Raw genomic sequence first — 27,896 nt, 5'->3', positions numbered from 1 at the left:
ATATCATTAAAAAAACCGCTTGTAATTTCATTCCTTAACACACACACGCACGTCTTGCTTAAACTATCGATGGATGTAAATTCATGTGTAAAGGACGAACGGAATCATTTTATGTGCGAATCTGAAACGTAGTGGCAACGCGCTACATTGTATATAAGTTTAACGAAAAAGAAATAAATAATAAAATGATAAAAAGCAGTGATTTATTACTAAATGTTCGACTGTGTTTTTACGGTGTTGTTACATTGCATCTTGTATTTGCTTGTATTGTGATCTTACCAATTGACATGTCAAATGATGAGGACCCTAGAGTCAATATCTACTCACGTGTGAGATGGAAATTAATCACTTGCTGGTTTAATGTAAGTATTATTAATATCAATACTACATTTTTTTATTATACTAACCAAATGTTAAATTTTATTCTTATTCTTGGCAACTCTAAGCCTTGTCAGCTTGTTTGGGTGCGGCTTAATATCTTTGATTCGCTTCTGAATACCAGACTGTTACTGGATGAATTCAATATACTATGTTTTAAAATTATATAACAAATTAAAAATGACTTTACATATAAGTTTTCGTATATGCATTCATATGTATATTATTATATATTGGACAAAGACATTATTCTAATTTATTTGTCATTTAAATCCCTTTTCCGCTTTTTGAAAACAGAGGCAGTGTGGTATTTATTGCGTTTTTTTAACAATTGATTATTTAGCTTATTCGATAAATCCAGTGTTATTTAATTGATAAGATTATTTCAAAGTCAAAAATCAAACTCAAAAATTCTTATTCAATATAGAAGCGTTACACACTGGTTACGCTCACTTATTGTCATAAATGAACCACCTATGTTCACTATCTTTTTTTGACGGTTTCGAAATAAACACCAAAAAGAACCGGCGAAAGAAACAAAGCGGGTTTTTTTATATCAGTTTTTTTTACAATGGGTAATATACAATAATAGACTTATATGTTTTTATTTGAAATGGCCTGGAGACGATCGTTTCATGCCCAAGGTGTGCAATCATCTAAAAAGTAATTGGTTGGTTAATATCATTTAGTAAGCGCCCCTTAACGATTTTTTTTTAATTTTATAATTGAGTATTTTTGAACGTTTTCTGGGATCCTGTTGTAAAAGCGTATATGTTAGTACATAAAAGACTTAGTAACACTGTGTAATCGCTCAATGTAGTTGTGGTTGAGATTTAGATATTATGATATTACTATTTTTAGTTAAGTTAGATAATTTATTAAAATATATAGGGGTATAATATCTAGCATAATAATATTATTCTTATTATATCCATTTTATAAGCAGAACGAGAGGCAACAAAAATGGTGGTGATTAATTTTATATAGTCTATCGACAATTTGTTCGTGTTGTCGTAAATTAGCCAAGAATAAATATTTGTCTATGTTTGCTCAAAAATCCAAACAAACGTGTAAAACACAATATAAAATTAAAATTAACAAAAAAATCGAGCTTTAGAACCGCTACTGAAGCAGTTGACGGTTTTATCTTTAACTTTTTACCCATGAGGAGTTTCTTATAATTGTTAATAGTTCCTCCTCAGTCTTCTTTGTTTAGCTTATAAATTTCCAAAGAATTAAAGTGAATATAAATAATATTTTATCCAGCTAGGTACTATTTGTATATATGCGTGGAATAAAATAGTAATACGATAACCTTTAATAATAATTCTGTACCAACGTACGTTCACTATCTTTTATTGCCATTATAGAGACCTAAATGACAAATGAATAAGAATAATGTCTGTGTCCTGTATAATATACATAACAGTGCATTTACTAAAATTTGTATTTTAAGTCATTTTTATTCTATTTAGTATCATAAAATATATAATTCCTTTAAAATAAATAATAAATTAAAGGGCGATAATATAATAAGTACTATTTTTAACTGACTTTAAGAATGAAGGGGGTTTGTGATTATTATACGTTAAATTTCAATTTGGATGATATTGTTATAGACTGATTTTCAGGTATCAAAATAGTAGCCAAATGTATTCATATTTATTGTTTAAAAAACCAGCTTTGAGAAAAGCAAAGTGGTTTTGACAGAAAAAAAAATAGAGCTGCCTCATTCTAATTCTTTATGTCGTAAGACGTGATTGAACGCCTTGTTATATCGACACACAAAAAATATCACCAGCAAATGCGTTAGCAAGAAGTACGTATGCTAAATTATTTTGTGTATCATACAGTTTTATTAATTTTAAGAAAGTGGCTATCTATTATTAACTACAATGAAGTGAAGCCCTATTACAACGAGAGAGATTCAAACACACATATACACAAATAAACTTTTTACTTAAAGATAAGAAATATATGAAGTGTTATCGAAGAACTTGGTCTCTTGACACAAGTACAAATAGAATCACATCTTATTTACTAGATCAAACCCAATATCCGTATATAGCTAGAAAACATGTTATATTGAAATAAATATTTTCATTATTATTTTATTTATTATGGTTTCGTGCCATTATCGTTTCGCAGTCCTCCCGAAACGATAATGGCAAGCGAATGATAATAATGATTAATGACAAATAACTGTTAAAAAAATGTATTTTATTAATCTTATACATTAATTTGGATTTGCGATTGCATATTGTGCATATTATAATTTAAATCTGTATCCAGGTCGAGAAATATTTATTTATATATCCATACAGATAACAAAATAATAATAAATGTTGGTATTATTAGGTTCATTTTTTATCGTGTATTTTTCAGTGTTATCTTCCTTCAATTATAATATGTTGCAAGAATAACACATGTGTGTACCCACTTGCTTTCTGTAGGTACTTGTCGACTTAGTGGCATACAACTGGAAGTATTATATGACCTGTGAACTGGCTTTGGTACAAGCTTGAAGTGCTTTTTTTTAATATATTCGCCGGGAGGGCAAATGACTCTACTTCACCTGATGGTAAGTGGTAGTAGAGTCCAAACGCGACGACGGCCAGTACAGACGGGAAAAACGTTCTGCACTAGCCGCCTTCGCCTTGCCGGCCCGCAAGATGCCTCTTCACGCCTCGTTTGAAGGACTTTAAATGAAACTTAAATCATTAAATCTTGCTCTTCTAATATTAAAATGAGAAAACTCTATGAATGGGATAATATATTTTCAAATGAGTATGCTGTAGAAGATGGTATGAATAGATAATATAATTTGATCTTTGAAAATGATATTTAAAATATAATGATCTAATTTCATAAAAGATGTACAAAAATTTACAAGTACTGCGTGTATAGCTTAAATAATGTATAATTCATTTATGTTTAAATTAAGAGAAGATAATAGATTCACAGTCAACAATTAAAACCTTGGTAGTAACAACGTATCCCTCCCAGGACAGTTTGTGGCGCATTTAGAATACTAATCAAAATCCTATAAATTATGCCGTCTTGATTCAACGCTCGATCTTCGGTCACGTATTTTTTGACAATTACAAGAGACATTGTATTTGATTACGGCCTGACATTGTTTTATACTATGGTGACCGATTTCGGCGTCAGCGGTAAATTTCAAGGGAAACAAGCCAACTGAGCAGGACACGTTATAATGCAGAAGTGTGTGTGCAAACACAGTGCAATCTCGATTCCCTCACGTTCAAAATTCGGCGGGACGGGAATCCGACGCGACCGGAAAGAGTTCAGGCGTAGGACGACTTTACGTTCTTTCCGAGGCACGGAATTATATACAATTCCATCTTCCAGACTTCGATTTTCGACAGAAAATTTTATGACAAACCCCATTGTTCGATTTCAATAATTTCAATATTTTTCCAGGTCAAACGTTGATTACTTTTGTATTAGAAAAAAATACTACTGTATGTTATCAAGTTCTTATAACGGAATCCTTGATGTATATATTTTTAAAGAGTGTTTATTTTGTTAGTTAATAACTACTTAAATATGTGAAATATATTAATATGTTAAATAAAAAACTATTTTGTTACACCGTTCAAACTACAAGGAACAGGATTGTTGATGTTGACGCTTTTAAATATTTTTCAGTTGATGATACTGGCTTACTCCCTAATTTCAATTTATTGCGATTGGAAGGAGAAGCTGGGTGAAAGGGAAACGAAACGCCTGATACCTTTGAAGAAATTCAGAGACTATTTTATGACAAGTATTATATTTCCAACTACAATGGTAAGAAAAGAATAATAATACGAAATATTGCTAACAATTACATTACAAAAAAAATCGATCCATAAAACTAATACACATTCGTACGTATGTGTTGATATACCTTAAAGCACGGAATATAAAAAGAATTAACTTTAATTCATTTTTTTTATATAAAATAGGTAGACGGACGTGCTACTGGGCCACCTGATGGTAAGTGTTCGTCAGCGCCTATAGAAATTGGCGCTGCAAGAAATATTAACGCTTCCTTACTTCACCAATGAGCCACCGACCTTGGGAACTAAGACGTTGTGTCCCTTGTGCCTGTAGTTACACTGGCTCATATACCCTTCGCACCGGACACAATAGTACTAAATATTACTGTTAAGTTGTAGAATATTTATTAAGTGTGGGAAGGTTCCAACCTATCCCGATGGGCTTGCACAAAGCCAATGTCTGTAGGCAGTAGTGACCATTTACTATCAGGTGACCTATTTGCCCGTCCGCCTTCTATATTATAAAAAAACCTCCTAATCTGAGCCAGTTAAGCGAGAAGCTTGTACTGAGGCTATTGCGCTAATCACACTACTAGTAATTCATATAATTTAGTTCAACGATCAGAAATTAATGTATTATTAATAGTTCATCACCTTTAACACAAATTATTGTCTTCGACAGTAAACGACAACCTAAGTATACAATTAGCATGATTTTTCTATAACTTCATTTAATATATTTACACTGGCTTCACTAAAACTTATTACATGGTTTAATCTGTGTAGAGGTAAAGAGTAATATTATTAAAGAACATTTTAGTATGTTATACAGCTAAGAAATACATTTATAATATCTGTTAAAATATAGAATTTTGGACGGAATGAAAACATTAGTATGTTTGCTATATATATTTGCCAACATGTTTTGTAAGAAGTATTAACGATTTCTTACTAAGTCAATACAAAGCCAAGCAATGATGATGCAAATATTGCTCACCTCGGACGCGAAACAGCGTGGTAGTGCTCTATTATCGGCTTCACTCGGCTTTATTTTTGATTTTGATAGGAATTAATATGCCATCGTCGATATCCTTGTAATTACGCTAGCTCACTCACCTCTCAAACTGGTAGAATAAATAATAGTCGTTTAGAATTGACCCAAGCAATTAAATTCTTCACCTCGTATTTTTAATGCACAAACACATTATTTTATTTTTCTTAATAAGTATTTTTTTTTAAATATTAACGCACACTTCTGCTTCTCGTGGTAATACAATCTAACACGGTAAATACTGTAATTTGTTCAAAATGTCCGTTAGATTAAAATGTTGTTTGTTCAAATCAAACAGATTTTTTGAAGTTGTTAAGTCTTAAGTAATGGTTGAGGGTCTTATTGTTGTGTTCTGGTTTGAAGAGTGAGTGAGCTACTGTAACTATTGGTATATGAGATTTAACACCTAAGGTCCAGTCTTGGTGACACATGCCGATTTAATGCATAGTTAATAGTACTTAATGTGCCAGTGTCTATGGGCGGTGGTGACCACTTACCATTAGGTGGCCCATGAGCCATTTTGCCTACTTATTATAAATGCTTATGTAATAGATTTTTATCGATACCTATACGCTAAGTGAGCAATATATATATATATATATATATATATATATATATATATATATATATATTATATAACAGCTTTGCTAAACAATGAATTAAATGTTAAAAACATTAATTAATATATATAGATGATAAAAAAGCTTTGTTATTTTTGTATGATTTTCTTGCCTGATGAATAATAATTTAATTGTATCTACATGTAAATAAATGTAGCTGGTAGAAAAGAGTAACTTTTCGTCTGCGTCTTTGCCGGTTCGTTTCTCAGCTCTCAGTAGAATCTACATTCCGAACCGAACGGTGCTTTAAATTAAATTAAGTATTGTAAAATTCCTTATTCATTCAGTTCTTCAAAACTCATACTTGAATAAAATTACTTTGATATTTATTTAATCGTATTTTTAGTATGCCGATTTTTCATTCTGGACATTGTGGATGAAGGACCCAGAATTAATAGCTCCCATGGCCGTGTTCAAGTATTTGCCATATTGGGCTCAGCACTCGTTGCACACCGTGTCAGGGGTCGTGGTTCTATTGGATATTCTTCTGCTCCCTCGGAGACGACCGACTAACATACTACCTGGCATAGCCTTGATGCTGGCTTTCTGCTTTTTATATGGTTGCGTGTAAGTTTTTTTTAAATCTTTTTTAATTTAGCGATTTTTAATCTTTATTTAAAAAAAAAATTCACACAGAACATTTTTTTAAAAGTGCTTGTAATAACTTAAGCAAACAAAGAGAACATAAAATATATTTTGAATTTGACTACAAGGCGAAAAGGAACAGTTTAACTACACAGAGAATACACTAGACACTCACACATACATAGATTATACGTACATTTCTCAATTAATGTCAGATGCTTATCGGTCACTAGGTCTATTAGGTGATCACCAGTTGTGTGTGCGAGAGTACAATTTATTTGTTCTTGGATAAGAGGGAATATTATCTTATTTTATTGTTGTTAGATCGTTACAGAGTTTGGTAGATCATAACAAATGAAATAAATAATAATGTTTTTTATTTTTTATTTAATTTACTAAAACCACAAACTACAAATTTCCTTTGAATACCAATTAAAAATACCATCATCTCAGAATCATAATGAATAACTGATAACTGTAATTCATGCTGAAATTTGTTTTTACTATTTTTAATTATTTACTACTATACATTTGATGCTAATATGCATGCACCTACATATATTTTAATTTAAATGCGATAACGAGATGCGATAGTATTTCAATTGTTTTACAAAAAAAAAAAAAAACTAATTTTGAAAAAAAAAAACACGAAAGTAAGTAGGAAGTAATTAAATGGCTAGTGAGCTGGTCTAAGGGACTAGTCCACAAATTCAAAGTCGCTCAGCGTGCTATGGAGCGAGCTATGCTCGGAGTATCTTTGAAGGATAAGATCAGAAATGAGATTATCCGGAAAAGAACCGGAGTCACCGACATAGCTTGCAAAATTAGCAGGCTGAAGTGGCAGTGGGCTGGTCACGTATGTCGTAGGACCGATGGCCGTTGGAGCAGACGAGTCCTAGAGTGGAGACCGCGAATCGGCAAGCGCAGCGTAGGGCGTCCTCCAGCCAGGTGGACCGACGACCTTAAGAAGGTGGCGGGCACCAACTGGATGCGGAAGGCGGAGGACAGGAAGCTTTGGCGCACCTTGGGAGAGGCCTATGTTCAGCAGTGGACAACGATTGGCTGTTGATTGATTGATTGAGCTGGCGAGCATGGTTTTGCTTATGATTCATAACGATAAGGTTTAAATATCGAATCAATAAAAATCGATTTAGTGCAATCAATAAAAGAGGGCTAGTGCATTCGACAATAATTGTCGAAGCGATTTCGAACTTCTTATTGCTCTAATTGTTCAATTGAATATGTCTATTGTTGATCACGGGATAAGCCGAAAACATAATTACGTCATTTCCAAGTATGACTATGATCTTTTGGCGCTCGAATGACATTGACAGAGGGCGTAGTTGCAGACATGGGTACCAGTTAGTAAAGTCTCCCTACTTTTGTGAAATATATCATCGCTAAGTATCGATGTTGGTGTAATCGATATGGGAAATCAGAAATGATGCTTATATTTAACAGAAGAGTATAATAATAATAAAGAGAATTCGCATCATAGCATCGGTTTTAATATTAAATTTTCATTACACGTAAAATATATTTAACTATTGTTATAATACAGAGGTCGCTACTGCACTCGTTAACATCAACTCCGTCAATTTAATTTGTTTATATTTATTTTTTCGCTTGTTTGCTATAATTGTTTATCCTATTTCAATTCGTGATAGTTCAAAGTTTATCAAGAAACGTTATCTCGTCCTCTCTTTAAGTGGATACTCTCTTTTCGAGGTAAATTGAAAACTTTGTGCACCCAAAGAAAAAGTGTTAATGACAGTAATCTTCAATTAAATACTTAAGTGCCTGTGCGTGTATCATCTTAAATTGGTACTTATAACAGTGAGGAGTTTGAACGTTTTTAAAGTGTAAAAAGTGAATCATAGTATTTCTGGTGAACATTTAATAATTATAAACCCAAGTTGTCGGTGCTTGTAATATTACTGTTTTCACTTTACCCGCTTTGCAATATTCTAAAACACTCCATTTTCTACTGAAGGACATTTTTACCATATGTGATACTTACGCGCTTGGCTCCTCATTACACATGGGTGCTTTGAACACTTCAGACGAGACGGGCACGAGATCGCTTCCCGAAAAAAAAAAAGGATTATTTTTCCTTTTTTTTTTTTATATATTATAAAGAAGATTTTATTTCATATTACTTTTATCTTTCGCCTATAAAGAAAGCATTAACTATGAATAAATTTGGGTGTTGCACATCTACTAAAGCAGATCAAGCCAGCATACTGAACTGTAAGCTCTGTCAGATTTCTTTTCACTATCGCTGTATTTTTCCTCAAAAAGAGAACAAAAAATTGTCATCCGATCTTAAATGATCGTGGATTTGTCCCGATTGCTCACAAAAATGCCGCGTTCCGAACTATCGTAATAAAGATAATACACCTGTTCGTGGCAATGCTCGCGACGTCAGCGATAGTGAGGAGGATTCGGCCGACGACAATATAACCCTGCGTGTTCGGCCGAAACAAGACCAGATCGGGCAGTCTCTATCTCTGGATATACAGAATATTATTAAATCGGAATTTAGTGCAATGAAACTGGATTTGAGCAGCATCTCTAATGAAATTACCTCACTTAGACAAGAAATACAGAATATCAAAATAGCTATGGGTTTTATCAACGACGAATACAATAAAATTAATGATAAAATATTTCAAATGGAGACAAAGTTTAAAGCTTTTGATGCTTTAGTTACCAGCGTTGAACACTTAAAGTCTGTATCCGAAAAAATAGAAATGGATATAAATACAAAGGATCAGTGGGCGAGACGCTCTAACATCGAAATCTGTGGTATTCCAGAAAAGAAGGGCGAGAACCTTCTCCGCCTCACAGAGGAAATTGCTGTTAAGGCTGGTTTCGACTTGAAGCCCTCGGATATTGATTTTGTAACACGTGTCGCATCTAATAGCCAAGTCAATAAACCCAAACCCATTGTTATCCGTTTGCAAGCGCGCTATAGAAAAGACGATTTTTTGGCTTGCTTGAAAAAGTTGAAGTTAATGTGTAGTGATCTGGGCTTTGCAAAAAATGACTCTCGTATTTATTTTAATGACCATTTAACTAAATTTAATAAAATGCTCTTACATCGTGCTAAAACTTTATCTAATGAGCAAAAATATAAATATGTTTGGGTCAAAAATTGCTCAATTATGGTTAGAAAAGGTGACACCAGCCCCGTTATTCATATTGCGAATGTCAATGATTTAAAAAAAATCAAATAGGCGTTATTATGTTTCAATTGTCATCTTTTGTTTTACTTATTGCGTACATAAATAGCTGTTTCTTTTTTCTATGTTCAATCTTAATTAATTTACTTTATTTAAATACAATTTCCCTAAATGCTTTATTACTGCGACTTTATAACAAACTAATGATTACCAAACTTTATTTGCTTGACAAGTGTATGAACATTTTTATTATTTTTAACAGTAACAGTAACAGTAACAGCCTGTTAATGTCCCACTGCTGGGCTAAGGCCTCCTCTCCCTTTTGAGGAGAAGGTTTGGAGCTTATTCCACCACGCTGCTCCAATGCGGTTTGGTAGAATACACATGTGGCAGAATTTCAATGAAATTAGACACATGCAGGTTTCCTCACGATGTTTTCCTTCACCGTTAAGCACGAGATGAATTATAAACACAAATTAAGCACATGAAAATTCAGTGGTGCTTGCCCGGGTTTGAACCCACGATCATCGGTTAAGATTCACGCGTTCTTACCACTAGGCCATCTCGGCTTCTTTTTGGCTTATTTTTAAATTTGTGAATATTAATTATGCTTATAATCCTCGGTCACCGTGTTGAATCATAATAATTTAAAAATTTATTATCAAAATGTTCGTGGGTTGCGCACCAAAACTAACTTAGTGTATAAAAGTTTGCTTCTTAACGATTTTGACATTATCTGTTTAAGTGAAACCTGGCTATTGGATTCGGTGCTTAATTCTGAACTTTTTGACTATCGTTATATTGTATATCGATGCGACCGCAACTATCAGGGTCGTGGTGATAAAATGGGCGGCGGAGTGCTGGTTGCATTACGTCGTGAGTTTGAAATACACAGTTTTGAAAGGGTAATTTTTGATCAATTTGCAGCTGAAGCCATAGTTGTCACTATTCGTCTTAAACAATCACGCTTGCTAAACATTTACTGTTGTTACTTTCCTCACTGCCCGCAGCAAGTAGAGTCCGAAAATTACTTTTTTGATTTAATCTTTAAATTACTTTTTGATAAACCTAACGATATTTATTTAATCCTGGGCGATTTTAATGTAAGCAATGGGCAATGGATACAGGTCGAAGATTATATGGAGTTGTCCGACTCTCTCGGAGACTCATTAGTAACTATATTACACAATTTTCTGTCTTTTTCCAATCTAAAGCAGTATAATGTTATTTGGAACTGTACTGATCGTTTATTAGACTTAGTTTTTTGTAATCGAAACTGTAATGTCTCTAAATGTCCGTTTCCCCTACTCGATGAAGACAAATACCACCCGGCTCTAGAAATATCTTCATTGCAAGTACATGCCGAATTAATGCGTCACTCTCCCCATTCAATCCGTCTTTTTCATAAAGCCAATGATGAGGCAATTAACAAGTCTCTTAATGAAATTGATTGGGAATTTCGTTTTTCAAATCTTGATATTGAATCTGCTACGGCTACTTTTTATAATATCGTTTATAGTATTATCGATCAACATATACCATCCAGAATAGTCAAGGTCTCACATAAATATCCTGTTTGGTACACTAAACCTTTAATAAAAAAATTAATGAAAAATTAAAATATCATAGAAAATGGAAAACTTACTCTAGACTTAAGGATTATGACACATTTTTGCTTCTGAGGGATAGACAGAGAATAATTGAAATCGACTGTTATAATGCTTACATTGATCGCGCAGAATGCGAAATTAAGCGTAACAGCAAATATTTCTGGTCTTTCTTAAAATCAAAGAAGGAAGGTCCTAACGATTTACCAAACGTTATGGCTCTTGGGGACACAGCGTCATCTGATGGCGAGGAGATTAGCAACATGTTCAATAGTTATTTTCAATCTGTGTTTGAACCGGAAGGAGGTTCAGTTTCATTGCCACCGAAGAGTCGATCTTTCGTGGATCTACACTCTATTGAACTCTCAATTCCAATTGTCAAGAATTATCTTAGAAACCTCGATACACGCAAAGGTACCGGACCCGATGCTTTACCTCCCTGTTTTCTTAAACAATTTCGCAATGCATTAGCGTTACCAATATTTTTATTATTTAACATGTCTCTCCACACCGGATGTTTACCAACTTTATGGAAAAAATCTTATATTGTACCTATTTTAAAATCCGGTAGCAAACATGATATAAAAAATTATAGGCCCATATCCAAACTTTGCTGCATTGCGAAGTTGTTTGAAAAAATAATTTACGACACAATATTCCCTATTATACGTCCTCACTTAATAAATGAGCAACATGGTTTCATAAATAAAAGGTCGACGGAGACAAACTTATGTGAATTTTTGCATTAGGTTTCTAATTCCATGGATCAAGGACATCAGGTGGATGTTGTGTATACCGATTACTGCAAAGCCTTTGATAAAGTGTCTCATAATATACTTATTTACAAACTTGAAAGTTTCGGTATACATGGCGACCTGCTCAGATGGTTGGATTCATACCTTCGCAACCGTTCTCAGGCTGTCTCTATTAAAGGTTATCTGTCATCTTTTATACCGATAAATTCAGGTGTTCCTCAGGGCTCTCACCTCGGTCCTTTACTTTTCAATATATTCATAAATGACATAAATAATGTTTTTGTGTCTTCAGATTTTCTTTTATATGCTGATGACACAAAAATTTTCAAATCTATTAAATCTTTAGATGATTGTCATGCTCTACAATCTGACTTAAATAGGTTAGAGACATACTGCAAATTAAATTCTCTTCATCTTAACATAAACAAATGTGCTATAATTTCTTTTTCTCGTAAGCGTAATATTTGCTTTATAAATATACTGTCAATAATAACGACATATCAAGGAAGAACGAGGTGAGAGACTTAGGCGTGACACTGGATAGCAAGCTCTCTTTTGGTTCTCATATTAGAAGTATTTCAACAAAAGCCTATCGCATGCTAGGATTCATCATGAGAACAGGATCTGAATTTAAAAATACTTCTACTATTAACCTGCTTTATAACGCGTACGTCCGTTCTATACTCGAGTATGCATCTACGGTATGGAATCCTCAGTACAATATTCATATAAATGAAATCGAGCAGATCCAATACAAATTTTTAAAATATTTGTCTTTTAAATCTAGCGATTCTACCCATGTACCTTTATTAGCTCTTTCAAAACGCCGATCTATGAGAGACCAAGTTCTCTTATATAAAATTATTAATAATATTGTTGACTCCCCTTTTCTACTTAGCAAGTTGTCTCTGAACTGCCCACGATCTAACGCTCGTCAACCGTTATGTTTTTATACTCCCACTTGTCATTCATCACATAATGCTAACTGTTTTCTAATCAGAGCTTGTCGCGAATATAATAAGCATTTTGGGAACATTGATATATTTCATTTATCTTTGATTAAATTTAAAGATAATATTTGTAACAATCTTAAATTAACTTAATTATATATTTTTAATATTGTCCAATAATTTTTCTCTTATTGTGTTAAAGTATTTGAGTGCATTTTATGTTTCATCAATCGGTGGAAACTTCGCTGGATAATGTGATATTTAAATTGTATTATGTAATTAGATTATATTTTATATCTGTTTGTTTCCCAAATATTAAATAAATAAATAATTAAATTATTTAATATAGTATTAAAATGTTGATATAATTTCTTTATAAATATAACCCTGTTAAGTTTTTCTTGTGAAATAATATTATATTATTAATACCTAACACATCTATCGCTAAAAATTATCCAACATAAGTTGTACTTTCCTTGTTTTTATATTTTACCCTGGTGTAACAATCTTACTGGATGATGCTCAGCATTTATAAGTAAAACTTGTAAACAAACATCTGACACATAATTACATCTCATAAAATTTAGTGCATCACTTATTATGATTTTTTTTTCGATTCCCAATTAAATACGGATCACTTATCTGGTATAGCGGATAACAGAATAAGAAGCTTCACATTAATAATTTCGATTTTAACCACGCGCCAAAATATCCTTGACGCATTGCCTTGTCTAGAAACGTAATTTACAATAGCTGTGATGTTGTCTATGTCTGAAGGTTCTACGTCGCTGCGTTTTAATGTAATTCAGTGCTTCTTTGAAAACAAAAATAGGGTGCTAAATAATTTAGTCAAGGTGGTCGAAATCATTCTTAAACAAAGAAATTTCTGTGCAGACATAAAGCACTTTTCATTATTACGAGACGCAGTACTTGATATTTGGAAAAAAAGTTATACTAAGACAGATAATTTGCTCAAAGCACTGATAGCATCTAATTACATTTATTAGGGCTTGAATTCCGAAATATTTTTTCAAATTAGAGAATTGTAAAGATATTCTTCTTGACTATTCTTAACATAAGTCGATGATATTAATTTATATATTTTTATATTTATATATTTTTTCCTCTTTCTTACAGACTTGCAGTCAGCCATCTTAATGGTGAACCAGTATATAGCTTGTTCGAATTTTTCGGCTGGCTTGAGGTGGTAATATTCGTGGTTGTCACGTTAAGTATATATGCGTTCTTTCATTTTCTTCAGTGGTTTATTATTGAATTAATTTGGGGTAAAACTAATGAAGAGAATAATAAAAATACTATACACAAAAGTAAATGATAATGGAGAATAAAGTGATTTTATATTTTTAGTTTGTATAAATCTTTACTAATATAACGGTGGATAGTTTGTTTTGATGGAACACGCAAATATTAATATTAACGTAATGTGATTTTTTTATACCAGAAAGATATCTATACCAGATATACTGGTATTTAGGTAATGGAGATGAATTGATACTCATAGTGTGTAATGAATTGGCGTGTATAATCAAAACTTAGTTCGGGTGAAACGGCGGTCACGGGTAGAATTTTATTAAAGGTTCTATAAATTAGTAGTATAATTTTTAAGTTTTGAAGTTTTGGGTTGTTATAATGTGAGCTTTTGTTGGGCCAAAATCTGATATTTATTTTTATTTTATTGCGACGCCTTTATCGTAAGGTCGTCTAAATAATAAAGTTATATTGTTATGTTAACTGTAGTACACTTTATCAGATATTACTTAACACAATGGAGTAATACAGTAAATACATATACGCAGTCTTTTCTGCTACCGTTTTCAGCCAATTATTGCTGAATGGCTTTGAAAAGAGACAAAAAAAAACATTTTATATTAAAATATAATAATAATCTACACATTACATAGTTAATAATAATTCACTCACCCGTTACGATATTTCTAGAACGAGGATACTTTATATTTAGCAATCGTGTTATTCAATAGAGATAAGCTAAGAATTTAGAAATAAAAAAATATCTCCTAGATACAGTTCGCACGATAAAGTTTTCACCAAACCAGTTTTTTATAACCGTCGTGTAATTGTAAATCGGTTCATGTTACGTTACGAATAAAAAGGTCTGATAATAGTGGAGGATAATTTAAAATTGACATTGAAAAATATACAATATAAGTACATGCTAAATGAATATTTAACCTGTCGTATAAATGAGGCAAGCTGCTATAGGAGCCTATACCACACGTGATTCAGGAGACTGAGATTCCAGTGTTGATTCTGTCGAAACAATATTTAGTAAACATTATAGAACACACACTTACTTATGGCGACAATTATTACATTGTGTTCGTACAACATTACGAGTATATTACAATCAAAGACCACAGCTCCTTCATTCCTATGATGGTTTCTTCCTTTCACTAATAATAAAGGCAATGCATCTTAATATCTAATTATTATTTATAATTTTCAATACAAATCAGATTAACTGAATAAGAAAGTGTTGTTGTGTTACCGATCACCTTCGTCTTAATCCGACGTCAGAATCAATCCGATCTCTAGACCACAAATCAAAATTAGGATGTTGAAGGAGATCGATTTTTCATTGTATTAATTAAATATAATAAATGGAATTAACAAAAGAAGAAAATTAAATATTACCTCTCTGGAACTCGTAGTGCTCTTACGGGTGTGAATTTCTTTGTATTTTCTGAAAGCCTCAGATCATAATTGACATTAAAAAATTTCTAAATTAGCATGATAACTTAATAAGTAATGGTTCAATAGAAAAAAAAACTTTTGTTTATTGTAATAGATTATGACTATATGGAATGGTGACAAGAATCTTTGCGCTGTTTCGCAATTCCGTTTCTCTGGACAAAAAGTAAGCCAGCCTTCCTATTTACTTTATTTGTGAAATTTAATTTGTTTGTATATAGTATATATTTTAATTTAAAGTCCATTCCATTCGGTGCTTAGTCTGTAACAAGATATTAAAACATAAACATATATAAAACATAACAGTATATGTTCTGTAATGTTATTTAATCTTTTTTATTTACGATTTAATATTTATATTTATGTATAATTGTATATGATTATTACCTTATTTATTAGACTATGTGGTTCTACATAACAATATATATATATATATATATATATATATATATAGGTTTAGGGTAAGAATATGTGTTACAGTGATAATAGTAATAAATTATGCAAAATAAAAAAAATAAAAATGTTTTTAATATTTTATTTTAATTCCATACAAAAACCTTAATATAATTATCACCAGTAAATGGATATGTTAAAATTTATTTACACCTAAATTTACCTCGTTTTACTAAAAGACTAAGGCCTTTAATATCCCTGCGAACGCCTTACTTAGGTACCATTTACACATTAAACTTAAATATGAATTACATTTAAGGTAACAAATTGGTTGTATGTAATATGTATACATACATATTACATGTAACGAATTTGTTGCGACTAGTTTTTATGAAATTTCAATTAAGAATATTAAAATATTTCCATAAGGTATTTTTACAGCTTCTTGTGTCGATTATTAAACATGGATACACATGTGAGAATAATGGTTGAAATGAGAATGGTATACTTTATCGTTACAGATAATAAGGTACATAATGCAAATATGTTATAAAAAATAATAGACTAATTGTTCTATTCCAAAGCTATACCCGTCTCAATCTTTTTCAAAATAATATTTTACTCTCATAGACATATCCCGAGCCCAAATGTTTAAAACCACTTGCCTTTAAAGACTTGAATTGTTTAAAAATTACGATGAACTAATACAATTCAAAAATAAATAACTCGATAGTGTTGCTAACGGACCCTTAACCAGTATCGTGTTACTCCATTTATCAGTTTCTTAACTTCATTTAGAACGATTTCGATTTAATTATACCTTCTGATATATTTAAAATAAAATTCGGTAAATAATGTTATTTTAATTAAATTTAAAATAAGAGAATCGAAATTTAAAAACTTTAATGAAATTAAAGTTTAAACAGATATTAATTAAAAGTGTAATTGGTTGTAACATAGCCGCTTACCAATTATCATGTTAATATTTAGAATTTAAATATTTGTCACGTAAAAATCTCTCGATCACCATTAAACTAAATAAACACTAACATCCGTACCTCTCCTATTTTACTTAGTTCATACTTATAATTGGAATTACATAATAACGGACCGATATAAATTTTGAAATAAAATCTTTGGTTTTAGTTAGTCATTACATTTATGATCTCCCCAAGAAATAAAACGTTATGAAACTTCACGGCCTTACTTATGAACATTGCTTAGTGGCTGTGTAGTAAAACACTGATTTCTCTCTTTCTGTCATCATTGATTTGGCATTCGAAAGAAGAAGACACAGCATTGTTTAATTAATCATTCACTAAACGCTTATAAGTAAGGCAGTCAATCTGGAGCAAATTTGCGTGGTGAAATTAGAACATAATATACATTTTTAATGCTACACCAAAGTCCTTATATGTTAACCTTATAATTAACAAAATAGAAAGATCACTAACTATCTTTAAAAATATGACTCCAAAATATGATAAAATAATATAATTTAATAATGCCTGTGAACTGTTGTAGCATCGAATAATGCAGCAATATACAAGGACAAAAATAATGGAAGTAGAAAATTCAAATATCATTGACAATGACAAAATAAGTATGTAGGTAATCAGTTTGCAAGAATATACATTCGTTTTGCTTTATTTTCATGTTAAAAATTACATGTTACGTATAGACGTAATTAAAAACGTAATTAAACATGAAAACAAATTCTGTTTCTTATTTTAACTATTTTTATAATGAGTTCTTCAGCCACCACATTTCTAATATTATCTGGAAAACCTTGCAATATATATAACATGATGCTTTGCGACTGTAAAATAGTTAAAATAATTCCACATGCAAGTTTAATTCTAATAACATTCCATCCGACAAATTAAGATAAATTATTTGTTTAAAAATATTGTAAATATTTTTAAACAAATAATGAATACAACATCAACTTCCTATAAATTCCACAACTTTAACAAAACAATGTAATTACTGATAAACAGTTCTAGTATAAAATATAAGCACATGTTCGTGTTATTAAAAAAATGTAGATTAAGTTTTTATATTAAATTATTCTGAACAAATATAAACGTTATATATTTGACGATATAAAGCGGTATATCACAGAGCTCATGGCATAGCGATTTTCTCTGTATCTTAATTATAATATATTTTAAAGAAAGAACCGCTTAAAATTCTTGTCAGTTAAGATTTCTATTACTACAATTTACAATTCTAATTTTCTACCATATTTATTTGTACTACTGAATACACTAAAAACATATATAAAATGTTGGTTCTATAAAAATGTGATTGTCAATAAGATTGTAATAAGTATTTACCAAAATTATAAAATAATAATCTCATTTCATTTCAGAATTAAAATTGCTAAAAAAATATTGTATTCATAAACGTTAATAATGTGATATAATTTTACGGCACAATTATTATTGGCATTTAAAAAAAAAATGACAAATTGACAAGTGATATATATATATATATATATATATATATATATATATATATAGATTTGATTATTATTATTCATAAAAGATATTGTAGTTTTTATGAGACTGTGGTTTTTTATGTAAGTACGTCAACAGTAACTTAAACCTTCAGTACTTAATTTTAATCTAAAGTAACGCAAGATAAAATCTAAGTACTCAAAATAGTCTATCAGAAAATTTTGAATGGGTTAATGTAACTACAATACATATTCGTAATTTTTAAGTATTATTAAAATTATCTATATATTTTTTCATGATAATTTATTTTTTTTAATTATAACGATACACCTAATCACACTTACCTTCAGTTTCTGAAAGTCAAATTAACCAATTTTTTTATCTGAACGGTAATTGGTCGTTAGCAACCGTTGCCGGAATAGAATACCAATGAGCGTTCAGTTTTTTAGTATTGAAATGTTAATCTGATTTAGTCATCAATTCGGAAACTGGTGATTAGTTAAGTTTACTAATAATAAAAATAAATAAATTGAGCAGTAAAATCCGACACAAATACATACACTACTAAAACATTTTCTACATGGATGTAATTAAATAAATTATAAGCAAGAAATGCTGATGATTATCATCGGACAGCACTAAGTTTCCATTTGAGCAGCAAAAATGCAGCAGTTCTGAGAACTAGCAGCGTGACGGTGAGCGCGAGGATGTCCCACCAGAACATATTTGGAGACATTGCGATCTCCTTTAGGAACGTACGAGGATACCTGAGGAAGATATTTGAAATTAAACTAAGTCTTGAAACAACTTGGCTTATCCTTCCTATCAACTAAAATTTCAAATTCTTAATGCCAATATTGATCTATTTTTTAATGCAGTTTTATTTAATATACGCATCAAAAGTTCTCAATATTTTATAAGTTAGTTACGCTATGTGATTTCTTATAGAATAATAGTGTACTGTTTATTGCACATTGGATAAAACTGGTTTGACAATATCATAATTTTAGTGGTGGTAGGATCTTGAGAAAATTACTATCATTAAAGTAATTCTTTGAACACTGCCAATAAGATCTGTTGTGATTTGAAAGGTGAGTTAGCCAGTATGATTTCAGATAAAAGGGACAGGAAAGGATAAAATAAGGAAGGAGACGATAGTAAACGGGCATTGACAAAGTCCTGCAAACTTGTATAAATTTAATAATAATGAAATAATTTACCTGTAGTGGCAGTATTTAGCTTCATTGCATTCCAAGGTGGGTCTATCCAACCCATATATAGCACCAATATAGCCCTCTAGGCCATATCTTAAATATGAGACATAGGAACCCCAGGCAAGATAAGGTGGCAAGTCTCGTAACGTAACACCGAAGCCGGCGAACATCATCATCGGCACGGACAATGTTGGTCCAAGGAATGTTCCATTCTGTAAAATACATATTTATTTAATCAGAATCAGTATAATTTATATTATCATGCCAGGATATGGAACATGCAACATACATATGTGTAGCTATTAAGTTCATCCACATATCCTGCAAAGTTTGCCGTGGAAAAATTAATTTTTAAATCGAACATGATATCAAAAGTAGAAATAGCCATAAATTAACATTAAAATTCATTTACGCTTTAAAATATATTTATACATACGTATTCTAGAATATATTGGAATTAGAATATATCAGACCATAATATCCACACATATCTGCAATATTCAAGAGAAAATATGTAAAACACCTTCATTGATTTGTAATTGTACAATTCTAAAATAAAAATAAATTTATTCAAATTCTTAGTTTAAGTATAATTATATAATATTTTAGTTTAATAACGTTCTTAACGTTTATAACATTAGCGAACGTTACAATTAGCGTCGCTAACAAATTAAAAAAAAATCATAATCTAATCTTTCTAGCTTAGGTCAGTTAGGTTTTTATGGCGTTGGAAGTCGTCTTCCATTACAATATTTTTTTTTTGTGATGGATAATAAAAGAAAATAAATAACACGTTTTGATATAAATTCTTTGCTTTCATATAGGTATACATATATTCGAAAATGGTCAAACCAACGTGATCATCTTTTGATAAAATATGTCTCAGAACTGGCGAAGCCAATTTATAAGGATACCATACAAAATTATAAGAGATGTTCTTACAACAACATTGAAGACCGCTCCGACCATAAGTCCGAAGCTCTGCGCTACCAGTACAGTATAAACTGAAATAGCGAAGAACATGGCGAAGCGCGCAATATCAAGTGGCTGAGACGACATCAAGTAAACGATCACACTGAATATGGCACAGGATACTATCTGAAATTTAATTTTTTCATGCATGAAAACTAAAAATGCACAGAACTTTGTTAGGCATTTATATTTTCATGACATAGTGAACTTTTAGGTAGTATTGGACACATCATTATTCTCAATGTCACATCTTAATGAATGCATTAAGATGTGACAATGCAACTAAATAAAAAAAAATACACTTTGTTATTCAACTTGGTTTTAAATTGTTTTAACTTAGTTTTTTTATATTTCTATTCAAAAATTTTAACTTACCGAAATCGGTAGATCCACTATTGTTATCGAAATGTAGTAAGAACCAAGAGAATACCATCTATTGAAATGTTCTTTTAATAATATCGACATTTCTGATGGAACTGGAAAAATAAAATCATTCTTATTATGTTATACTAACGAAATATAAAAACTTAATAATAAGTTATTTTAAACAAAATTTCACGAATAATTTTTTAAGTTATAAGAATGGTCTGATTGATTTTAGATAAATGTTTTCGACTGAAAAGCTCTCTTCACTTAAGTCAATAATCAGCTTAATCACAAGTTAATGTTCATCTGCTGAGAAAAAGTAATTAAAAAGAAGTATTTAGAGTTAATTCTCCCAAAATCTCCACCTAACAAACATAATTTTCGTGCATGCAAGTTTCTTAAAGAAAACAGCTTCACCGAGTACGTAATACGGTTTTACTGATTTTTAATAATTATTTTGAGATTTTTAGAAAATAATAATATTTTTAACTAAATTAACACTAGCTGGAAATTATTGAGCGAAAAAAACTACGCGATATATAAAAAAGAAACAAAACACGGAAATATTAATTCGCTTGATGGTTGTCATTGTTTTAGGGATAGCAGGAATTCCAATAAAAATTGTATTAGAATTGTAAAATATTAATTAGTATTAAATTATTTAACAAGTTACGTGTAGAAGAGAATAAAATGTTAAAAGTAAATGTGAAGGATTTTTTTATTGGGGTTTTCTTACCCGTACAATATGATGTATTGGGAAAATAAATAAGTAGTGGATCTAAGCTTTAACTTGAATTATCGAGCGTCTTTTATTTTACTTCAATTTAAATTTTTGCAATATAAAATTTGCTCACATGTGAGAATAGTCAGCATCATAGGCGACATCATATGGTGCATGAGAATTGCGAATAAAAGATTGTAATTCTCCAATACACGGGACCCTTCATTTCCAGCGTTGATAAAGAGAGCTCCCAGCATAATACCTACAACTACGTTCACCATCAGCCTGAGATGTGTCATCGTCTGAAAAATACAAAGTCAATATAAATCACGACTTATCGTCATATAATATATGATTGAATTATACGCTGTTTTTAAAGAATGGGTGTTTGTTACATAAATGGAGCAAATTCAGAATTTTGCTAAGGAAACATTTATAACTAAAAAAGTTGAAAATATTGTCATTAAAGGCAAATTCAAAATTATCTAATGATAATTTGCCGTCCACATTATGTATTATACTATAAAATATAGATTACAGATTATGGGTAGTAGTTCTCATTTTTCTTACCGGATCACGTTTTGCTTTAAGGAATCCTCGCTTTATGAGCACTGATCTCTGATTGGATTGTGGCGTTTCCTCTTCCCCTGTGGAAGTGTATTGGTTCCTCATTACACTTAAAGGATACTGTTTCCTAAGCAACTCCATTGTAGGTATAGTCTCTGGATCGTTAAACCATTGTAGTGCTTTACCATTTTCAGCCTTTGTGGTCAAGACCGGTATTTTGTCTTCACCGTATTCACCACATGCCAATTCGATTACTGAGGAAACAAGAAAAACAATTTAATTATTGTTATTAAACTTGTACATTTTTTAAACATAAAACAATTTTGAAATATTTATTCATATTGTTATTTCTTTCGTCTTCGACATCGAAAGTAAGTGATTCATAAAAAATACTCAACTTGTTTATTCTGCGGTAGAGAATAGCAGTAAAAGAAGCAATTCTTTTTAATTTATTAAAATCTACTTTTACACATGTGTCAGGGAGAGGAGGTCACCTTCGTCCTTTTCTATACCGATGACAGACGTATGTGCACTAATGACGATCGGTTGAGTGTTAAGACGCGAAAGCGTAAGAAACAAACATACTATCGCATTATAATATTAGTTTGTTAGGCTATCCTTATTATTATTATTACATGTAATTATTTACATTAAGGCAAAAATACTTACTGTAATCGGCTGGATTATGATAAATCGGACAAGGAATACCAGCTTCTTCTAGATATGGGACAAGGTTCGTCGTAGTGCCTTGGTATAAGCAGTTTCCAGCTGATAGCACATATACTTGGTCGAAAAGAGCAAACAATGTGGCAGACGGTTGATGGACCGTGCACACGATTGTTCGACCCTGGTGAGCGAGGCTTTGGCAGAGTTGGACTACTTGGCTACATGATGAACTATCCAAGCCTCTGTAAAAGAAAACAATTCATTAATAGCGTAATACTTTTGGTATTTTGTACATAACCAAGCGTAGTTTCACCCACGAAAATAAAAAGTTTGGATTATTTGGAATCAGCAGATTTCACGAAACAAAAAAATTTAACCAATATTTGGAAAAAAATACATTCATACATCCAAAAATATTTTATCACGTAGGCTCTACAAGTAATTTTTAATTTTATTTTATGATTTAAAGGTATAATTACTACCGCTTCTGATTATACACACTATCGATATGAACCGGCTCCTTGTACTTTGTTACTATTTGTTTGTAATTAGTATTTTTTTTTACTTCTCGTTTTGCGTCATATATGGCACTGTTTCTGAATGTAAGCTTAGACTATAGGCTTCATCACTTCATGTAAATCCTTCTAAGTCAAAAAATAGCAGTGCATTTCGATTCTAAATGTGACTATGCCATTGTAATTGAAGGCATTAGCCAAATTAATATTTCGTGGTATGTAAACACACTGATGGTGCGATCTTTGCCCGGTTCAAAATTGGTGATCTCTTTTTATCAGGTTATATGCGAGACTTTAAAGTAACAAAACGACTTACGTTGTTGGTTCATCAAGGAACATAACGAGAGGATTGTTGATAAGCTCCAAAGCAATAGAGAGTCGTTTTCGTTGCCCTCCAGACAGTTGCGCTCCGCGTGTGTTCATATGCTCATATAGACCCAAGTTTGTCAGGATATCTTCGATCTGAAATTATTACCAAAAGTATAAAAAACCAAACCTCGCAATTGTCTACTCTTAATTTATATAATTTTAAATAAAATGAAAGGTGATTATTACTTACATTAGACAGATAAACTATCTATCAAACCGAGCATTACGGGTTATATATTATATAATATGTTATAATACTGCTGACTGCGTCAAAGTCATTGGATATGTAATGGACCAACGAATATTTAGCTAGCATATTAAACAAGGCTTTTTTTTAAATATATAGACTAGCACTTGACTGTTATCACACCTGATGGAAAGTGATGATACAGTCTAAGATGGAGCGCGCTTGCCTAAAAGATGCCTATTCACTTTAGACTTGAAGGTACCCATATATGTAGGTAGTGGGGAAAATGGTATTCCAGACCTTAGCGGTGCGTATCAGAAACGAGGAAGCAAATCGTTTAAACATTACATCAGCTCATAAGAAACATTACATCTTCAATGCTTGTTAAACTTAATACAGTGGTATAGTTATTTGACGAGCCGGTTTGCGTGGTTGGTAGATGCCTTTTACGTCGAAGGTTCTGGGTTTGATTCCCACCTAGGACAGACATTTATGTGTTTGAACATGATTGTTTGTCCTGAGTCTGGGTGTAAATATAGATATTTACAAGTATGTATTTACAAAAGAAAAGTAGTATATCAGTTGTCTGGTTTCCATAGCACAAGCTCTGCTTAATTTGAGGTCAGATGGCCGTGTGTGAAAAATGTCCCAGGATATTGTTATTATTTGAAAATAAAATATTTAGTTTAGTTTAATATAATGAAAATTGTTAGACATAATGAATTTGCTTTTTATTGATTTTTTAAATTTGATTATTTAAATCACGTAAAAATGTCAAGAATAACGAAAAATGTTAATTTGTTTTACTTCGGCGTATGAATAATCTTAACCAAGTTCAAATTTGCGCATTTTATATTTATAAGCCATCTCGTGCTCGGCGGTAAAAGAAAACTTATTGAGGAATTCTGCTTATATCGGATGACAGCCACATGTGAATTCACCAACCCGCATTGTAGCAGCATGGTGGACAAAGCTCCGAACCTTCTTCTTGAGAGGCGAGAATGTTTTATTGGAGCAGTGGGACATTTCTGTTACTGGTGTGTTTAATTAACATTGTTAATATATTGACTATTTTAAAAGTATTCAATCAAAAAATAAATTATTTTAGTCTTTTAAGAATTTATAAAAATAATACAAATAATTTAAACATAAGTTTGAAAATAAAATAAAGGTGATAAAAATTTCAACATTTTCATTTTGATCTGTTTGTTTTATTATCAGTTGAACTGTAACGTTTTTTTATTTTATTATATATAGATGGTTAAACCGCCAAATGGACTGGTTTCTTTCTGGTAAGTGGTCACCACCGCCTATATACAAAGGCACTGTAAGAAATATGAAACATCCCATACGACAAATACCAAACCTAGGAACTAGGATCTTATGACCCTTGTGTCTATCTAGTTGTAATAGTTAGAAGTAATAAATAATGTTGTCATATTTACCACTTCCCCTTTTTCATATTTGTCCATTTTTGTAGGTAGTTTCAGATCGGCTGCAATGGTCATATTCTCACCCACGGTGAGGAGACCCTGCAGTCTGTCGTCTTGTTGGATGTAACAGGACATTTTCTTAAATTTTTCTGTAATTTTTTTAAATAAAAATAGTAAATAAATTCATTTAATTATCTTAACATTACAAACCAGTGTATGTTCCTGTTCGATGAATTTGGTTTAAGCTAAAGTCTGAACATACACAACATATAATAATATGTTATATATTATTATTATTACATAATTTACTTATAGTTAATTTCAATCTGAGGAGTAATGATAAATAAATAAATTTGACATTGAACTGACATAACATTAATATAATTTTTCGAGATCTTGAATAATCTATGCCATTCATTGTGGATTCATGAAAAATAGCATTTTGTTTGTTGGGAAATCGATGTCGCAACTATGTAAGTAAAATTAAAGTGGATATAAGTAGTTAAGTGAATTCACTTGTGTTGTAAATAAATATATTACTTTAAACGTGAACTGTTTGTATTAGCAAGTAGCGTGAAATATGTAAATGATTATAAAGATTGTTTATAGTTACTTCTTCTTCGATTGGTATGGTCTAATGAATGAATAAATAATGTTAGGAATATAATATAATTTTTTAATAAGTTCATTTATCAGAATTATAATTTATGACATAATAAAGTTTTACTTTTTTGTTTTTATTGGGATGTTTTTAATATGTTTTTTTTTTAAGATTACTAATATTTCTATATACTTACTCATAATTCTTCCACGTCCATTAATAAATATAGCTCCTCCGACACCTGTAGTTCTGTAGCCGGATAGTACATCCAATAATGTCGACTTGCCAGCGCCTGATGGACCCATAATAGCAATTAATTGTTTTGGACGAAGCCGTCCGTTGACTCCATGAAGAATTTGTTTGGTTCCTGTAATAAAAAGATAAATTCATATTATTAAAATGATATTCGTTCTCAAATTGGTTGATTAATCTAATTATGTATTGATATTAAAATAAATATGTTTTGCAATCGTTTCATTTTAGCGACTTTGAGTAAGAGGTGCACTTAATAATAATGTTTTAAATTTCCTCTTTATTTTAAGCAAAAAAAAAAAATGTAGTATTGAGAATACTGTGTGTGAAAAGGTAATGACACATGTGAAGCGTATTCTACCAACCCGGATTAAGGCAGTTTGGTGGAATACGCTTCAAATCTTCGCGTCAAGAGATGAGAACGATATCTACTGGCCACTGCTTATAATAATAAATATTTATAGCTATATTACTACTGCACTCCATTGTACCTACTCGCGGATATCGTGTTCCGCAGAATTTAGATACCTACCTAATAATTTCGTAGTATTTCTTCTATTTGAAAATGAGGTCAGTTGGCTTTTATTACACGTATATTTCTTATTTTATTTATTTATTGTATTAACCGTTTGAGCCGCTTGTTGACGCAAAACACGAACGCTTTCATTATTTTTATTGTTCCTATTATTACACTACTTTGATTGCAATTGTAATATGGCTTGTAAATGGTTAGGTGGCAATAGCTCACTTTACAATTGAACTAATAGTAATATTCGTAGGTTTTTATCCGAATCATTATCACAATGTATTGTATGATGGTTTTCACCTTTGTTTAATTTGAACGAAAAAAATATATTTAGAGATTGTTAACAGTCTTTTTTTTTTCTCGCTGGAAAAACATATTTGTGCTTTTCCTCCCGCATTAGGTGGGGGGGGGGGGGGATGTGGGACTCGCTGGCGCTGAAGGCGCCGGAATACCCACTAAAAAACCAGCGGTACCCACTCCATCTTGTCGGGGGACGTCATGGGTCGCTTGCGCAAACTACCGTGCCGTCCCGACGGTTAGCCTGCTTCTGCGGGCCTCCAAATCCTAGGGGGTTCTCTGGGTACAAAGACCCCCTAGCCCCGGCGACACTCACGGCGGGAGGAGAAGATGCGCATAGCGCCGACGTCTTCTCCCCGGTCTTCTTCGGCGAAGCGTGTCAGCGGAGGCACTCTCCTCGCGCTCCCGCTCCGCGGCCTCCTTCTGCGACATGACATTTTCGCAGAAAGAGACCATCTTTATCCAGCACCTCTCGCTACCAAGCATAGCATTTATCACGCTCGGCAGTGAAAGGTCTCCGCTGATTAAAGTCGTCAGGGAAAGGTGCTGAGGCCCCCAAGCAGCACACTCCATCAGAGTGTGGCATGCCGTGTCCGTAGGCGCACCACACTCGTGGATGCTTAATAGTCTAGATAATATTTCACTAAATATTTTGTTTTGTAAAGTAGTTAATTTTAATATAATATAATAGTGTAAGTTTTTTTTTTTA

The 27,896-nt window shown here is 31.7% G+C and overlaps 3 protein-coding genes across 3 annotated transcripts in view; 2 read left to right on the top strand and 1 right to left on the bottom strand.

The window, feature by feature from the left end:
* The window catches only part of LOC126771132 (coiled-coil domain-containing protein 85C-B), a 142,780-nt gene that overhangs the window by 100,923 nt on the left and 13,961 nt on the right, over positions 1–27,896 (top strand). The gene's annotated exons all lie outside the window — the stretch shown is intronic.
* Positions 70–16,171, top strand: LOC126771171 (androgen-dependent TFPI-regulating protein-like). The gene is made up of 4 exons (XM_050490928.1): positions 70–362; positions 4,051–4,191; positions 6,181–6,401; positions 14,054–16,171. The coding sequence occupies exons 1-4, from the start codon at positions 186–188 to the stop codon at positions 14,250–14,252; spliced, it is 738 nt and encodes a 245-aa protein (XP_050346885.1). The 5' UTR covers positions 70–185; the 3' UTR covers positions 14,253–16,171.
* LOC126771115 (ATP-binding cassette sub-family G member 4) overlaps positions 16,168–27,896 on the bottom strand; it is a 37,812-nt gene continuing 26,083 nt past the window's right edge. Inside the window, exons 2-11 of the mRNA XM_050490848.1 lie at positions 26,309–26,479; positions 25,524–25,660; positions 23,839–23,984; positions 23,011–23,249; positions 22,345–22,595; positions 21,908–22,076; positions 21,063–21,163; positions 20,658–20,813; positions 19,722–19,927; positions 16,168–19,268 (exon numbers count right to left, since the gene is read on the bottom strand). Coding sequence (XP_050346805.1) covers positions 19,127–19,268; positions 19,722–19,927; positions 20,658–20,813; positions 21,063–21,163; positions 21,908–22,076; positions 22,345–22,595; positions 23,011–23,249; positions 23,839–23,984; positions 25,524–25,660; positions 26,309–26,479 — 1,718 coding nt within the window. The 3' untranslated portion in view covers positions 16,168–19,126. The remainder of the gene's footprint in view (positions 19,269–19,721; positions 19,928–20,657; positions 20,814–21,062; positions 21,164–21,907; positions 22,077–22,344; positions 22,596–23,010; positions 23,250–23,838; positions 23,985–25,523; positions 25,661–26,308; positions 26,480–27,896) is intronic.

The sequence above is a fragment of the Nymphalis io genome, chromosome 10 (assembly GCF_905147045.1).
Source record: "Nymphalis io chromosome 10, ilAglIoxx1.1, whole genome shotgun sequence".
Lineage (NCBI taxonomy): Eukaryota > Metazoa > Arthropoda > Insecta > Lepidoptera > Nymphalidae > Nymphalis > Nymphalis io.
This window is presented reverse-complemented; position numbering and strand designations above follow the sequence as displayed.